The sequence below is a fragment of the Bison bison genome, unplaced genomic scaffold, assembly GCF_000754665.1.
Source record: "Bison bison bison isolate TAMUID 2011002044 unplaced genomic scaffold, Bison_UMD1.0 scf7180017864141, whole genome shotgun sequence".
Taxonomy (NCBI): Eukaryota; Metazoa; Chordata; class Mammalia; order Artiodactyla; family Bovidae; genus Bison; species Bison bison.
Window position 1 is genome coordinate 3,247,548 of NW_011494713.1, and position 17,841 is coordinate 3,265,388.

At 41.0% G+C, this 17,841-nt stretch overlaps 1 protein-coding gene across 5 annotated transcripts in view; it reads left to right on the forward strand.

Annotated features, from left to right (window-relative positions):
- The window catches only part of FRMD3 (FERM domain containing 3), a 343,072-nt gene that overhangs the window by 294,861 nt on the left and 30,370 nt on the right, over positions 1-17,841 (forward strand). The window contains exon 1 of one of the 5 annotated variants that reach the window (XM_010840082.1): positions 1,450-1,920. The exons of 3 other annotated variants lie outside the window; for them this stretch is intronic. In XM_010840082.1, the coding sequence (XP_010838384.1) occupies positions 1,794-1,920 (127 nt within the window). In that variant the 5' untranslated portion in view covers positions 1,450-1,793. Of the gene's footprint in view, positions 1-1,449; positions 1,921-17,841 lie in introns of those variants that run through there. One more of the 5 variants, XM_010840083.1, reaches the window with a different exon arrangement.

A 17,841-nucleotide genomic window follows, 5' to 3' on the forward strand; every position in this document is an offset into this window, starting at 1 on the left:
TATAGTTGAGGTCATACTGCTTACATAAACTGCTTCTTCCAGTAATCAATATATTGCAAGCTTTCCCTCACATCATTAAACTCCTAAACATACATTTTAATGGATATACAATATTCTATCACATGTATTTAATCATTTTCCCACTGGAAATTTAGATTGACTTTTTTTTTTCTTTCCACAATAAATGACACTGATGAAAATCTTTGTCCATAAATTTTTGTCAACATTTCTCATTATTTCCTCAGGCTAATTTCCTAAAAGTGGAATTTTTGAATCGACAGATATCATGCCTATAAAACTCAATGTATTTTGCTAAGCTTTTTTCCAGAAATGCTAGATCAATTTATATTCCCACAGTGAGATATAATAATGCGTAACTTCAACTGACTGCTCTGCATATAATGTTTTGTTTTGTCAAGAGAGGAGAAAAAAAGAATATTTTTATTAGAAAATTATCTTTTGCACTCAGTAGCTATTTAAAGAAGAAAAATGTATATATGTACAATAGTGGGAGGAAAAAAATTTTTTTCTAAAAATGAAAGTGAGAAAATGTACCAGCCAAGAAATAGAACTGAATGGTAGTATATGGGGCACAGTTACTAATCAGCTGAAATATTTTCAATTATAGGAATTTTTCAATATTCCTAAAATATTGAAAATACTTTGCTCCCAGAACACTGACTCGGGGATGCAAGCACATTTCATGCTCAGAGGTACGAGTGCAGGACTTTCAAAGTCTTGAAAGAGAGAATTACATTATATTCAGATCCTACATTTGAAACACGAGGTTAGAAGTAGGGGTACCAGCAGCTGTCCTCCTGGGAGACTGTCTTCTTAGTCAACTGATGTTGGATGCTTAGGTTCAAATCATGGCTTTGCCACTTACTTTGTGAATTTGGTCAGGTCAGTTACTCTTTCCAGGATGCTGTTTCCTTTTCTATCCAAAAACGGACATTTTAGCATCCTTGTGAGGACAGAGATAATGCCATGAGGTCCTCAGCACTTTGTCCAGAGCTGTGTTGTCCAATACGGCAATCTCACGTGGCTGCTGAGCACTGGCAATATTGCTGTTCAGTTGCTAAGTCGTGTCCTGCTGTTTGCTGAATTGAGACATGCTGTAAGTGTGCAAATACACACCAATTTCAAAGACTTAGTACTAAAAAGTATCTAAACTATTTTATTATTTTGATATTGTTACATGGTGAATGATACTAGTTTAGATATCTTGGCTCCAAATAAAACACATCATTAAAATTAATTTTATTTCTTTCACTTTTCAAATGTTTCCTTTTTGTTCTTTAATTTGGCTTGCATTTTATTTTTATTGGAAAGCACTGCTCTAGAACATAATAAAGATTCAAATATTTTTTAAAAGAAATCAAGGTGGGTTGCTTCTCCATCACAGAGTTGCCTGGGTATTGTTTTATTTTTGTGGGGCGGGGGAGGCATTCAGTTCCTAGGACACTGTAGGACATTGGGCTGGGGTCCTCTGGCCTGGATGGTTTCCAATTGGCTAGGGTAAGGATGTTGTATATTGTTTCATTGTTTGTCAGGGGAGTGAGTGGAGAGTTTAAAAATAGCATCCCCCTCCCTCCTCTGGCCCCATGCTGATCCCTCCTGAGTTATTTCTGTTGGCTGCATTAGGAGCCTGACATTTGATTCATTCAGTGGGCCCTGCCTCGGTCCTTTAAAACAGAATGGACAGTTAGTGAAAGGTCAAAGCCACTATGGCTGGTGGTAGCTGCCCTGGGCCATGACAGGCAGAGGAGACACGGAGAATTGAAGAAACAGTAATGGCAAAATGCTTGGTCAAGATCCAGACTCGGAGGGGTCTCCGCCTGCAGTTAGTGAACCACTGCAACAGCAATGTGTTTGTCCGTCTGCTGAGACACAGTTCCAAGATCACAGCCAGAAACACGGGTACGTGCCCTGCAGTGGGCTCTGGTCTGCACCTCAGAAGGGTGCAGGCTTCCAGCTGCCACTCACCCGACAATGTCAGAAGTCTGTGATAAGGATGAGAAGGAGAAAGAGGGAGAAAAGCAGGGAGGCAGGAAGGAGAGTGGGCAGGCACTGAGAGAAAATGGGAGGGCTTCAAATGGAGGTCCTGACACTTTCATTAAGTGAAATGGTAGAAAGTCATCCTAAAGGCTAATGAATTACATGCTAGTCAGTAGCTCGGTTAGGAAGGAGGCAGTGGTGGTGTGTCCAATCCATTGGCTCAGGAATGAGGGGCGATTACAGACAAGGCAGATTGGACGATCAAAACATGCTCCTCCCTCCTTTCATTGTTTAAAGGGTAAGATCTTCAAGTGCGCTTTGCTGGATGAGGCAAGACCCTCCTATATCTTCAAAGTAGAGCTGTCCTAAAATATGGTCCTGAAATATAGTATCAGTTAAAGAATTGGGATCAAACTGAGGTTCTGCCAGTTTCCTTTTCATTGAAAATGTATTTTGTGGTCCTTGGAGGAAATGGGAATATATATATATGTTATATGTGGTTTTCACCAAATGATTAAAATTTTAAAAATCCTGGGAAATGTCTGGAATTGGCCATACCTCATGCACATTTGTGGAAATCACTCCTAAGTGAACTTAGTTGTATTTGTATAATGACATAGATAATAGATGATGTGTTCTCATAAAATATATTTTAAAGTATAATTTTATAGAATGTTTTCCTTGACCCTAATGTTCCTGATAGCCAATCTATGTACATTGACATGTAGAATGGCTATAGGATTTTTTTTTATCATAAATGGGATTGTTCGATATGTATTATAGTTCCTTTTTTTCACTTTATCATATGGCATGAAGGACTTTCCATATCAATACATATTAATCTGTATCCTTTTGAAATTGGCTGAATAATATCTTTTAGTGAAGACATATCATAATTTAATCACCAAATTATTACTGGAAATTGATATTTCCTATTTAGTGGCTGTAACAGACAGTGCTGCCAAGGAATGTGCATATACAAGTATTTCTTTATGACAGATTCTTAAAAATATAACTGCTGATTTGACAGATATACACATTTTAAATTTTGATGGAAATAGGCAAACAAATTATCCTCTGAAAAACTAATACTCACTAAAAAGGTGAGTACAAGAATGACTTCTTCCCCACATAAGCACTAACCCTGATGTGACCAATTTCTAAGACTGAAAAAAAAAAATGAGATTTTATTATTTTAATATACCTGTTCCTTTTTACTTGTAAAGGTGAACATCTTTTCAGAGGATAATTACCCACGTGCATTTCTGCTTGGAATTACTTGTTTACTTTGTGCATTTCTGTTTCATTTTTGTACTTCCCTTATGGATTTTGAGAATTCTTATATTATCTTTTTTCCTCCTAATTTGTTCTTGGCTTTTAATTTTGTTGTTGTTCAGTTGCTCAGTAGTATCCAACTCTTTGTGACCCCATGGGCTGCAGCACTCCAGGCTTGCCTGTTCTTTAATTTCCATTGAGTCAGTGATGCCATCCAACTGTCTCATCCTCTGTCACCCCCTTCTCTTCCTGCCTTCAATCTTTCCCAGCATCAGGGTCTTTTCCAATGAGTCAGCTCTTCACATCATGTGGCCAAAATATTGGTGCTTCTTTTTGCCTTTAGGATTGACTGGTTTGATCTCTTTGCTGTCCAAGGGACTCTCAAGACTATTCTGCAGCATCACAATTCAAAAGCATCAATTCTTCGTCATTCAGCATTCTCCCATCCTTACATGACAACTAGAAAAACCATAGTTTTAACTAAATGGATCTTTGTCAGCAAAATGATGCCTCTGCTTTTTAATATGCTGTCTAGACTGATTGTAGCTTTTCTTCCAAGCAGCACGCATCTTTTAATTTCCTGGCTGCAGTCACTGTCTGCAGTGATTTTGGAGCCCCAAAAAGTAAAGTCTGTCACTGTTTCCATTGTTTCCCCATCAATTTGCCATGAAATGATGGGGCCAGATACCATGATCTTAGTTTTTTGAGTATTGAGTTTTAAGCCAGCTTTTTCACTCTCCTCTTTCACCTTTGGCTTTCGGGGTAGCTCAGCTTGTAAAGAATCCACCTGCAATGCAGGAGGCCCCAGTTTGACTCCTGGGCCAGGAAGTTTCCATGGAGATGGGATAGGCTATCCACTCCAGTTTTCTTGGGCTTCCCTGGTGGCTCAGATGGTAAAGAATCCACCTGCAATGCAGGAGACCTGGGTTCAGTCCCTGGGTTGGGAAGATCCCCTGGAGGAGGGCATGGCAACCCACTCCAGTATTCTTGCCTGGAGAATCCCCATAGACAGAGGAGCCTGGCAGGCTACAGTTGCAAACTGTCAGATGTGACTGAGTGACTAAGCACAGCTTTCACCTTCATCAAGAGGCTCTTTAGTTCTTCTTTGCTTTCTACTATTAGAGTGGTGTCATCTGCATAGCTAAGATTATTGATATTTCTCCCAGCAATCTTGATTCCAGCTTGAGCTTGATTCCAGCTAGATGTAGCCTGGCATTTCACATGATATACTCTGCATATAAGTTAAATAAGCAGGGTGACAATATACAGCCTTGACGTACTCCTTTCTCAATTTTGAACCAGTCCATTGTTCCATGTCCAGTTCTAACTGGTGTTTCTTGACCTGTATACAGTTTCTTAGGAGGCAGGTAAGGTGGTCTGGTATTCCCATCTCTTTAAGAATTTTCCACAATTTGTCGTGGTCCACTCAGTCAAGGGCTTTAGAGTAGTTGATAAAGCAGTAGATGTTTTTCTGGACTACCCTTGCTTTTTCTATGATCCAATGGATGTTGGCAATTTGCTCTCTGGTTCCTCTGCATTTTCTAAATCCATTTTGTACATCTGGAAGTTTTCGGTTCACATACTGTTGAAACCTAGCTTGAAGGATTTTGAGCTTTTAACTTATTTTAATGTTAACTTTGTAGCACAGGTACTTTTCATATGCACAGACAATTTCTACACGTGCAGACTTCTTTTCTGAGTTTTATATTTTGTCAGTACCCCTCATTCCAAGACTATAAACATGTTTCCTGTGTTTTCATCCTCAAAATTAATGTATTAGCTTTAACTATGTGAAATTTCTGATAGTCAACTGCCTTTGACCTACAAAAATAGTGATTTCATGTGGTTTGATCTAATATTTGCTTTTAACTGACTTGCTGACTTCTTTGGAATTTTAAATGTGTGTTTGACAGAAAGTAAGGATATACTTTTTCTCCTTTCCAATTGGTTAATGATTTTTCTCAGAGTTATTTATCATAACCTCTCATTATTTTCAAAGGTGTATTTCTGAATTGCATATTTTAGTATTCCTGCTCCATTATGAACAACAGTATAGTTTTGACATCAGATAGGTCAAATTCCCCTTATGGATCTTTTTTTAGCCAGAGTTTCTTGATAATCATGTGCACTTTCTCGTTTGTCATTTTTGAAAATGTGTTGAGATTTGTATTAAAATTGCAGTGAATTTTATTTAGAAGAGATATGGATCTTCAAAATAATTAACTTCTCCTATTCAGGAACATTGTTATATTCCTTCATTTTTCCAAGGTATTCTTTTATGTTATTCAGCTATGTTTTATTATTATCTTCATGCAAGTTTTGAATATTTCTTATGGATATCCTAGATATTATGTGCCTGTTCTAATTTGTGTGTTTAGCTATTTTGAATGGGATTTTCCATCATCATATTTTTACATGGTCTTTGTTGCTTTCAAGCTGAACACCTGACTGACTTATAATTAATCCCCCTAGCTTCTTATTAGAATCTTTGCCTTTTCCTGTAGTTGATACAATAACCTAGAGATAGTGACAGTTTTGTGCCCTCCTTTCCAATATTTATGCTTCTTATTTTCTGTCTTTATCACATGGCATTATTGAAGTTCACCACAATGATGCTGAAGTGCAGTGAGGGTATTCTGTCATGTTCCTGATTTTGGTGTGATGATTGACTGTGATGACAGAGAGACCCATGAGATGGTGACAGCTGCATCAGTTAGGACACCATTAGCAGCAAGTAACTCTAACAAACCCTGGTTTAGATAATAAGGTGATTTATTATCCCAAGACTGCACCAAGTCCAGAGTCAGGGAGGATTCCAGGATTGAGAAGCCAGGTTCATTTCATCTCGCTGCACTGCTCTTGTCAGTTAGCCAGAACTCCCCCTCAAACCATTTGCCGTCAGCACCACAGGATAACTGCCAGAATTCCTGGTGTCTTCTTCACATACAATGTTAAGGGAAAGTTCGTTATCTGTCCAGTATGTTCTTCTTAGAAGCAAGAAACTTTTCTCAGAACTTCCCCCCTCCCCAGGCAACTCTTCCCTTCATTTTTCATTTTCAGGGTTGGCTCACATGCCCACTTCCAAACCAGAGAGAATTAAATTACTGTGATTGGCTTAGACTAATTATCTGGGAGAGAAATGGATGAGTCAACCATGGAAACTATGAGATAAGCATCTATGTAGGAGAGCCTTCTGAGAGAAGGTGAAACATTAAATTCTAAAGAATGAGTAGGAGCCATCTGGGTGCAGAAGGACTTTCCAGGGAAAGGCAGTTTGTACAAAGTCAAGGAGGCATGATATAGTGTGACATATTTGGGCACCTGATGCGAACAGACGACTCGTTGGAAAAGTCCCTGATGCTGGGAAAGATTGAGGGCAGAAGGAGAAAAGGGCATCAGAGGATGAGACGGCTGGACGGCATCACTGACGCAATGAACGTGAACTTGAGCAAACTCTAGGAGATGGTGAGGGACAGGGAAGCCTGGTGTGCTGCAGTCCATGGGGTCACAGAGTTGGACACGACTGGGTGACTGAACGACAACAGAATACATAGGAATGATGGAAATGTGTGGGGTAGAGGTGTGCTTTATATACTAAAATGGAGTTTACATTTTATCCTGAAAGGCATGAAAAACATTTAAAGAAGAGAATTCATACAAGTAATTAGGCATTTAAAACTATTTTTCTGGCAACAATTCAGGAATGAGACTGAGATCAGGGAAACCAGTGAGGAGGCCACTGCTCTTATGCAGTTGAGAAGTGGTAATCATGGGGTGATGGAGAGGTGGGGATCCCTCTGAAGGGAATGGCTACCCACTCCAGTATTCTTTGGGCTTCTGTGGTGGCTCAGATGATAAACAATCTGCCTGCAATGCAGGATACCTGGGTTCAGTCCCTGGATCGGGAAGATACCCTGGAGAAGGGAATGGTTACCCACCCCAGTATTCTTGACTGGCAAATCTCATGAACAGATGAGCCTGGTAGGCTACAGTCTATAGGGTTGCAAAGAGTTGGACATGATTGAGTGACTAACACTTTCACCTTTTTTCACTCTCAAGCATGGGGCGATGGGGAGGCAGGGACCACTTTGAAAGTGAATATAGTGGCAGAGTTTGTAGAAGCTGGTGACAGGTTAGGAGTAAGCAGTGAGTGAAAAGTTACGGCCAACCCTTAGATTGCTGGTGTGGGCAGAGGGTGGTGCTCTTTAAAGATTAATATTATGTAGTAACGAGTAGAGGAGGAAAAGGCTGGGGTGGGACATACATTGCTTGGATTTGGAAATGCTGAGGTTGATGATCCTACACTCAGGTGTGTGGTGACTCTGTAGCTCACTGGATGGTTTTGAGTTGAGATGGGTCAGAAAGGCAGTAAGATGTATTTCTCAAACTAAGTTATGTTCAAACATCTCTGGTCAAGTTAAACCAGTTTTTTAAAAAATAATTTTATGTATGTATTTATTTTGACTGTGCTGAGTCTTCATTGCTGTGCAGGCTTTTCTCTTGTTGCGGTGAGCAGGGGCTACTCTTCATTGCAGCGTGTGGGCTTCTCATTGTGGTGGCTTCTCTTGTTGGGGAGCATGAGCTGTAGGACATGCAGGCTTCAGTACCTGCGGTACATGGGCTCAGTGGTTGTGGCTCACAGGCTTGAAAGGCTTAGTTGCTCCGTGGCAAATGGCATCTTCCCTGACCAGGAACTGAACCCATGTCTTCTGTATTGGCAGGTGCATTCTTTACCACTAAGCCACCAGGGAAGTCCTAAACCAGTTATTAAGTTAAATAAAACAAAACTGGTTTCTTCTCCTTAGGATCTTTCAGACATTTTAATATGTAAATAGTAATGTTATTGAGTGTTTACTAAGTGCCAGCCACTTCCCACATGTTTATTTATGACTCCTCTGTGCACAATATCCCCATATGATATGGCCTGAATTTTTCCCATTTTATAGATTTTACAGAAAAGAGTGACTTAGTAGCTTGTCCAAGGTTACATGACAATACAAGGCCAGGATTCAGATATAGAATATTTAAGAGAGACCTTATAATCTCTTTAATTTCAGTTTATCAAGGCATAATTGACAAAACTGAATGATATTTAAAGTATACATTGTAGCAATTTGATACACATTGTGAAAAGTTCCCCGTATTAGTACATGCATCACCTCACATATTTATCTTTTTTTCAGATGAGAACACTTAAGTTCTACTCTCTCGCGTATGTCAACTATGTAAAACAGTATTACCAACTATAAAGATCATGTTTTACATTTGAACATCAAACCTTATTCATCTTTCAGCTGAAAGTTTGTACCCTTTCCCCATTTCTCTCACCCCCTAGTCCATGGCAACCATTTTACTACTTTCTGTTTCTATGAGTTTGACTTTTCCTTTTTCTTCAGATTCCACACATAAGTGATACCATGGGGTTTCTGTCTTTCTCTGACTTATTTCACCTAGCATAATGCCTTCAAGGCCTGTCCATGCTGTCACAGATGGCAGGATTTTCTTCTTTCTTATGGTTGTATAATATTCCATTGTGTACATATACTACATCTTCTTTATCCATTCATCTGTGCTGTGCTGTACTTTGTCACTCAGTCATGTCTGACTCTTTGCAACCTAATGGACAATAGCCTGCCAGGCTCCTCTGTCCATGGGGATTCTCCAGTCAAGAATACTGGAGTGGGTTGCCATGCCCTCCTCCAGGGGATCTTCCCAACCAGGGATCAACCCAGGTCTCCTGCATTACAGTTGGATTCTGTACCATTTGAGCCACCAGGGAAGCCCAAGAATACTAGAATGGGTATCCTATCCCTCCTCTAGGGGATCTTCCCAACACAGGAATCGAACTGGAGTCTCCTGCATTGCAGGCAGATTCTTTACCAGCTGAGCTACCAGGGAAGCCCATCCATTCATATACTGATGGCCATTTAGGTTGTTTCCATATCTTCGCCATAGCGAGTAATGCTGCAGTGAACATAGGAGTGCAGATTTCTCTTTGAGATCCTGTTTTCATTTCCTTTGGATCTATACTCAGAAGTGGTAGTTCTGTTTAATTTGGGGGGAACCTCCATACTTTTTTCCATAGTGGGTAAACCAACAGTGCACAGGAGTGCCCCTTTTCCTGCATCCTCACCAGCACTTGTAATCAGCAAAAACAAGACCTGGAGCTGACTGTGGCTCAGACCATGAGCTCCTTCTTGCAAAATTCAGGCTTAAATTGAACAAAATAGGAGAAACTACTAGACCATTCAAGTATGACCTAGATCAGATCCCTTATGATTATACAGAGGAGGTGACCAATAGATTCAAGGGTAGACAGAGTGCCTGAAGAACTATGGATGGAGGTTTGTAACACTGAACAGGAGGTGGTGACCAAAACTATCCCCAAGAAAAAGAAATGCAAGAAGGCAAAGTGATTATCTGAGGCCGCCTTACGGATAGCTGAGAAAAGAAGAGAAGTGAAAGGCAAAGATATACCCAACTGAATGTAGAGTTCCAGAAAATAGCAAGAAGAGATTAGGAAGTCTCTTAAATGAAAAATGCAAAGAAATAGAGGAAAACAACAGAATGGGAAAGACTAGAGATCTCTTCAAGAAAATTGGAGATAACAAGGTACTTGGATTTCATGCAAAGATGGGTACAGTAAAAGACAGAAATGGCAAGGACCTAACAAAAACAGAAGAGATTAACAGGAGGTAGCAAGAATACACATGAGAACTATCCAAAAATGTCTTCATGACCCAGATAACCATGATGGTGTGGTCACTCACTTAGACCCAGACAACCTGGAGTGTGCAGTCAAGTGGGCCTTAGGAACATCACTATGAACAAAGCTAGTGGAGGTGACAGGATTGCAGCTGATCTATTTCAAATCACAAAAGATGATGTTGTTGAAGTGCTGCACTCAATATGCCAGCAAATTTGGAAAACTCAACAGTGGCCACAGGACTGGAAAAGGTCAGTTTTCATTTGAATCCCAAAGAAAGGCAATGTCAAAGAATGTCCAAGCTGTCCTACAACAGTACTCATTTCGTATGCTAGCAAGATAATGCTCAAAATCCTTCAAGCTAGACTTCAAATGTACATGAACCAAGAATTTCTAGACTTATAAGCTGTATTTAGAAAAGGCACAGGTAGAGATCAAATTGCCAATATGCACTGGATCATAGAAAAAGCAAGGGAATTACCAAAAAAAAATCTACTTCTACTTCATTGACTGTGTGTTCACGACAAACTGTGGAAAATTCTTAAACAGATGGGAATACCAGACCATCTTACCCTGTCTCCTGAGAAACCTGTATGCATGATAAGAAGCAACAGTTAGAATTGGACATGGAATAACAGACTGGTTCAAAGTTGGGAAAGGAGTACATCAAGGCTGTATATTGTCACATTGTTTATTTAACTTATATGCAAGTACATCATGGGAAATGCCAGGCTGAATGAATAGCAAGCTGGAATGAAGACTGCTGGGAGAAATATCAACAACCTCAGATAGGCACATGATACTACTCTAATAGCGGAAAGCAAAGAGGAACTAAAGAGCCTCTTGATGAGGATGATAAAGGAGAGTAAAAAAGCTGGCTTAAAATTCAGCATTCAAAAAACTAAGATCATAGCAGCAAGCCCCATCACTTCATGGCAAACAGATGGGGAAAAAGTGGAAACAGTGTCAGATTTTATTTTCTTGGGCTCCAAAATCACTGCAGACAGTGACTATAGCCATGAAATTAAAAGACACTTGCTCCTTGCAAGAAAAGCTATGACAAACCTAGACATCCTTTTAATAAAGGCAGAGACATCACTTTGCAGACAAAGGTCCATATAGTCAAATCTGTGGTTTTTCTACTAGTCTTGTACGGATATGAGAGTTGGACCATAAAGAAGGCTGAGTGCCAAAAAGTTGATGCTTTTGAATTGTGGTGCTGGAAATACTCTTGAGAGTCCCTGGACAGCAAGGAGATCAAACCAGTCAATCCTAAAGGAAATCAACCCTGAATATTCATTGGAAGGATTGATGCTAAAACTCCAATACTTTGCCCACCTGATGCGAAGAGCTGATTCACTGGAAAAGACCCTGATGCTGGGAAAGACTGAGGGCAAGAGGAGAAGGGGGCGACAGAGGATGAGTTGGTTGGATGGCATCATTGACTGAATGGACATGAGTTTGAGCAAACTCTGGGAGACAGTGGAGGACAGACAAGCCTGGCGTGCTGCAGTTCATGGGGCCGCAAAGAGTCAGACACAACTTAGTGACAGACAACAATAATATATAAACTAGATAAACCACAAAAACCTACTGTATAGCACAGGAAAACTATACTCAGTATCTTGTGAAAATGAAAGTGAAGTTGCTCAGTCATGTCCAACTATTTGCAACCCTGTGGACTGTAGCTCACCAGGCTCCTCCATCCATGGGATTCTCCAGGCAAAAATACTGGAGTGGGTTGCCATTTCCTTCTCCAGGGGATCTTCCCAACCCAGGGATCGAACCCAGGTCTCTCGCATTGCACGCAAAGGCTTTAACCACTGAGCTACCAGGGAAGCCCTGGTATCTTGTCATAACCTATAATAGAAGAGGATTTTAAGTCATTTTGCTGTACATCTGAAACTAACACATTATAAATTAACTCGCTCAGTCGTGTCCAACTCTTTGCAACCCCATGGAGCCCGTGAGGCTCCTCTGTCCATGGGATTCTCCAGACAAGGATACTGGAGTGGGTAGCCATTCCCTTCTCCAGGGGATCTTCCCAACCCAGGGATCAAACCTGGGTCTCCTGCATTGCAGGCAGATTCTTTACCATGTGAAGCACCAGGGAAGCCCATAAGTCAACTATATTTCGATAAAACTTAAAAAATAAAATAAAATATTGGCTATATTCCTGGTGTTGTACAATATATCCTAGTTGCTTATTTTATACCTAATAGTTTGTACCTTTTAATCCCCTACGTCTATGTTGCCCCTCCCTCCTCCCTTCCGTCCACGGAAACTGCTAGTTTTTTCTCTTTATCTGTGATTTTCCTTCTATTTGTTATATTTGCTGGTTTGTAGTGTGTTTTAGATTCCTCATATAAGTGATAATATACAGTATTTGCCTTTGTTGACTTATTTCACTTAACATAATGCCTTTCAAGTCCATCCACGTTGCTGTAAATGGCAAGATTTTCTTCTTTATGGCTTAGTAGTATTCCACTGTATGTATACACAACATCTTCATTGTTCAAATACCTGTTGGTAGATAGGTTGCTTCCTTATCTCGGCAATTGTAAATAATGTTGTTATGCACACTGGGGTTCATCTATCTTTTTGAATTAATGTTTTTAAGGTTTTTTTTTTTTTTTGATAAACTGAAGTTTTTTGGATGTACACAAGAGTGGAATTTCTGGGTCATGAGGTAGTTCTATTTTTAGTTTTTTTTGAGGAATCTCCATATGGTTTTCCACAGCCGTAACTTTTTGATGAGATCTTATACTCTTAACCTTAATAGTAATATCCAAAAGGTAATAGTGTGCACAGTTTCCTAAATTAATTTCAAGGAAAAATGGGCAAGGACACTAATGACGTGCAGAGCTGTACAGAGAAATGCTGCAGGAGCATGGTGGAGCCATGCATACGGTTGAGATGGCAAGTGGCAGGCTACAGTGTGACAAGAGCAGAGACCTGAGGCTACCACAAGTAGACATGAAAAGACTGTGGGAAAGAGAGAAGTAGCTTAGAATCATGAGACAGAAACCAAGAGTGTGTGGAGTCACAGAGGTACAGTGGCCAGGAGAAGGACAGGAAAGAGTGCACATTAGCAACATGCTAATCATTGGATACCTTGGTGAGGGACACTTCAGTGTCTGGAAGGGGCAGTTGACTGTTGCAATGTAAAGACAAGGATTGATTCTCTTGAATTCTAGATATTGACATCAAAATCATCGTAAAAGGTTTCAAAATGTTCAGCTACTCTTAGAGGCATGAGCAAGACATTGGGGGTTATAACAAAGGGAGGTGAGATTGGTGCTCATGGCTAGGAGGAATATTAGGATTTCCTGTGAAGTGTGTGTGTCTGTCTAAGTTTCCATTCGTCTATACTTTCCTGAGTCACTGGGATGACTCTAACCGGTTTTAAATAGAATGAACAGGCAGCCTCCCAAGTTTATTCGGAGGCATCAGGTACATTTCTAGTGTGAGATATTTTGCAGTGCCCATGCCTGAAAGTGAAACTCTCCTTTGAGAATGTACAAGTCATCCTCAGGATATTTTCTTTTAAACATTAGGTTTAAAAGAAAACATCCTGTTTAGAAGAACCCAGTGTTCTTCTATAGATACAGCAGAAATAGCTCTGCTGTATGTGACACAAGCTTCACTTGAAGTATTAGACTTTATCCCCAAAAAAGGGAAGATAAAAGAGTCACATAGTTTATGACATACTGTGTTACTACAGTTGGAAGTCTGCATGCTACTTAATGTGGATAGAAAACATTTTACAGACTGATAGCACATGTAGAATAAAATAAACTTGAAGGTTTATTTCTAATCTAAACCACTAATCCCCACAACAGTAAGTGGTTTTATTTATTTATTTTGCTTCTCTCCTGGCCATGATACAATCACAGGAGCTGTGACATAGAAACATAATTAGGTGACTATAAAATCTACTAAGCAAACCTTTCAGGGGTAAAATAGGCATTTTAATGCTGCTAAGACAGCAGGCAATAGGAACTATACCAGGCAAACAGGGACCAGTGCTCACCTTACATATAATGATAGTGTGGTTTCAGCAAATGAAATTGGCCAATAACATGGAAGATTCTTCCTCTTTTATTGAGAAGTGAGGGTCCCTCTGGGCCTCCCAGATTACCTTCTCTTCAGGAATGTAAATAAGACCATTGTGGTTACTCCAAAGCTTTGGAGTCAGGCAGGTTTGGGCACAAACTCCTGCTGTGTTGTTTCCTGGAGTCATGACCTTGTGCAAGTTACCTAACCTCTCTGAGCCTCACTTTCCTCATCTCCTTTTATGAATATCACATGATCACAGGCCTAAAATGTCTAGCCCTGTAAAAATTAAAAATCTTAGTGCCCTTGTCTTTTTCCCTCTTCTGCAATGTTCTATAGATACAGCAGAAATAGCTCTGTTTATTATATGCAGGTGATTGGTGCTTTCAGGGAAAGCGCATGTATAGTTTTAAGTGGGACATTTTATTGAGTCCTAGACTAAGATCTGGAGAAGGCAATGGCACCCCACTCCAGTACTCTTGCCTGGAAAATCCCTTGGACGGAGGAGCCTGGTAGGCTGTAGTCCGTGGGGTCGCTAGAGTCGGACACGACTGAGCGACTTCACTTTCACTTTTCACTTTCATGCATTGGAGAAGGAAATGGCAACCCACTCCAGTGTTCTTGCCTGGAGAATCCCAGGGACGGGGAAGCCTGATGGGCTGCCGTCCATGGGGTCGCACAGAGTCGGACACGACTGAAGCGACTTAGCAGCAGCAGCAGACTAAGATCAAGCCTAAGACATTTTATTAAGACCTAGACTAAGAATGCTGGAACTGGGAAAGGTCTGGTCAATTTTTAGGTTAAAAAGTCCAAGACTCATAGACATACCCAAGGACACAAAGAAAGTTGGGTGGAATGGAATCTAGGTCCCCAGAATTCCAGGCTATAGCTCCATCCATTTCATCCAATTTCCTAGAAATGGAGTGATGACCTCTTTCCTTCTCTCACACTCTTCCTTCACTCCTCTCTCCCTACCCTCAATTCAAGAGTACAGCACACCTCCCAGAGCCAAGATAGCTACACTGATCAACATAAGTAGGTCAATCAGAAGTTAGCTCACCACAGCAAGGATGGTTCCAGTTAATAGGCAACAAATATATGACCTTTGTAGAGACCCGACAGTTTTGTGAGTTCTTAAGCAGCAATTGTCAGTCCTTTTAGATTCAGTGTCTCCACGTAATAACAAAGATCTTAATATTCTCTCTACCATCCTGAAATGAACCTCAGAGAAAACACAGTCTACTTACACATAACTTTAAAAGTCAAAATAATGTTCTAACTATAATGTCATGGGAAATTATAAGTAATTTACAATTAAAAAAATCAAGTCTTTCCAAATGTTTTTCTATTTATTTATCTTTGGCTGTAGCAGGTCTTTGTTGCCATGCGTGGGCTCTAGTTGTGGTGTGCAGGCTTTTCATTGAAGTGCCTTCTCTTGCTGTGAAGCACGGTCTCTGGGATATGTGGGCTCCAGTAGTTGCAGCTCACAGACCCGAGCTCAGGCTCAGCAGTTGTGGTACATGGACTTAGTTACCCTATAGCATGTGGAATCTTCATGGCCCAAGGATTGAACCCTTGTCTCCTATATTGGCAGGTGAATTCTTAACCGCTGGATCACCAGGGAACTCACAAAGGTTTTTCTTACGCATGATTCACCAAGAGGCAGAATTAAGGAGTGGGACACTAGCTCTTCTGTGAATGTAATGGGGGGGACATGGGTGCCACTCAACAGATACCGAAATATGTGCTACTGTATAGGCCTCTTGGACACCTTGGTCATTCCGGACAGCATGGTGTGATGTTCTGAACAGATGAACTCTTGGCAAGATACTTCCTTCAATTTTCCCAGTGTGGTTGTATGCGTGAAAAATTCAAAGTATGTTAAAATCTTATCCAGATGCTTTAGGTTTAAATGTAAAACACAGGTAGGTTCTAAATTCAGATCATTCTAAATAGGTTTCTCACCTACATATATAATATTTAATAGACACCTAAAAGTCATGTAGGATGCAAGATAATTCCTTGTGGGGCCACCCTATGCATTTTTGGATGTCTGATATCCTTGACACACACCCACTAAATGATGCTGACCCTGCCAGTCTTCAGTCAGATCAGTTCAGCCGCTCAGTTGTGTCTGACTCTTTGCGACCCCATGAATCGCAGCCAGGCCTCCCTGTCCATCACCAACTCCCGGAGTTCACTCAAACTCACATCCATCAAGTCAGTGATGCCATCCAGCCATCTCATCCTCTGTCGTCCCCTTCTCCTCCTGCCCCAATCCCTCCCAGCATCAGAGTCTTTTCCAATGAGTCAACTCTTCGCATGAGGTGGCCAAAGTACTGGAATTTCAGCTTTAGCATCATTCCTTCCAAAGAAATGCCAGGGCTGATCTCCTTCAGAATGGACTGGTTGGATCTCCTTGCAGTCCAAGGCACTCTCAAGAATCTTCTCCAACACCACAGTTCAAAAGCATCAATTCTTCGGCACTCAGCTTTCTTCACAGTCCAACTCTCACATCCATACATGACCACAGGAAAAACCATAGCCTTGACTAGACAGACCTTTGTTGGCAAAGTAATGTCTCTGCTTTTCAATATGCTATCTAGGTTGGTCATAACTTTCCTTCCAAGGAGTAAGCGTCTTTTAATTTCATGGCTGCAGTCACCATCTACAGTGATTTTGGAGGCCCAAAAAATAAAGTCTGGCACTGTTTCCCCATCTATTTCCCATGAAGTGATGGGACCAGATGCCATGATTTTCATTTTCTGAATGTTGAGCTTTACGCCAACTTTTTCACTCTCCACTTTCACTTTCATCAAGAGGCTTTTTAGTTCCTCTTCACTTTCTGCCATAAGGGTGGTATCATCTGCATATCTGAGGTTATTGATATTTCTCCCGGCAATCTTGATTCCAGCTTGTGCTTCTTCCAGCCCAGCATTTCTCATGATATACTCCCATCTTTGTGACCTCCAAAAAATCCTCTACAGTCTTCCAAAATACCCCCCTCTCCCTGCCAGGTGGTGGTACTGCTTTCTTTGTGTCCCTGTTCTGAGCTTCCCCGGTGGCTCAGACGGTAAAGTGTCTGCCTGCAGTGTGGGAGACCCGGGTTCAATCCCTGGATTGGGAAGATCCCCTGGAGAAGGAAATGGCAACCCACTCCAGTACTCTTGCCTGGAAGATTCCGTGGACTGGGGAGCCTGGTAGGCTACAGTCCATGGGGTCGCAAAGAGTCTGACACAACTGAGCAACTTCACTTTCTTTCTTTCTGTAGGTTTAGGGGGCATTCCATAGTTGAGTATCAGCATAGGGTGACTTGGAGTGCCACAGAGGGAACCAGAGTGGTGGGTCCCAAATATGCCATTTGCCAAAGCCTTCATCATAGAGAAAGGTCCAATGTTCCCAGGGTGAGGACTATGTGGTCATGGCAGGGGGAGAAAGCAACAAGGCTGAAAGAGTGTCTCCTGCAAAGTGAGCCAGTTTGGTTTCAGCCAAATGTCAGCAGCAACAATGGTAGGTTCCAGATAGGAAAGGCATTGCCAAAGGGGTGTAAAGTTACCCCAGGTAATCCAAAGTCTTAGCTAAGGAAGTTAGTGTGGATAAACGCAAATAACAATATTCTGATATTGATATTGCCAAGGGCTTTCTCACATTTCAACATACTTTTGAGCCTTTCCACAAACTCATGAGATAGATAGGGGTTCCTGTTATCTTTATTTTAAGACATCTGCTCTGGTGACACCCGATACTGCACTGTTTCATTCATACACAGGCAAACTAGATAACGACCATTAGCCATTGTCTTTAGC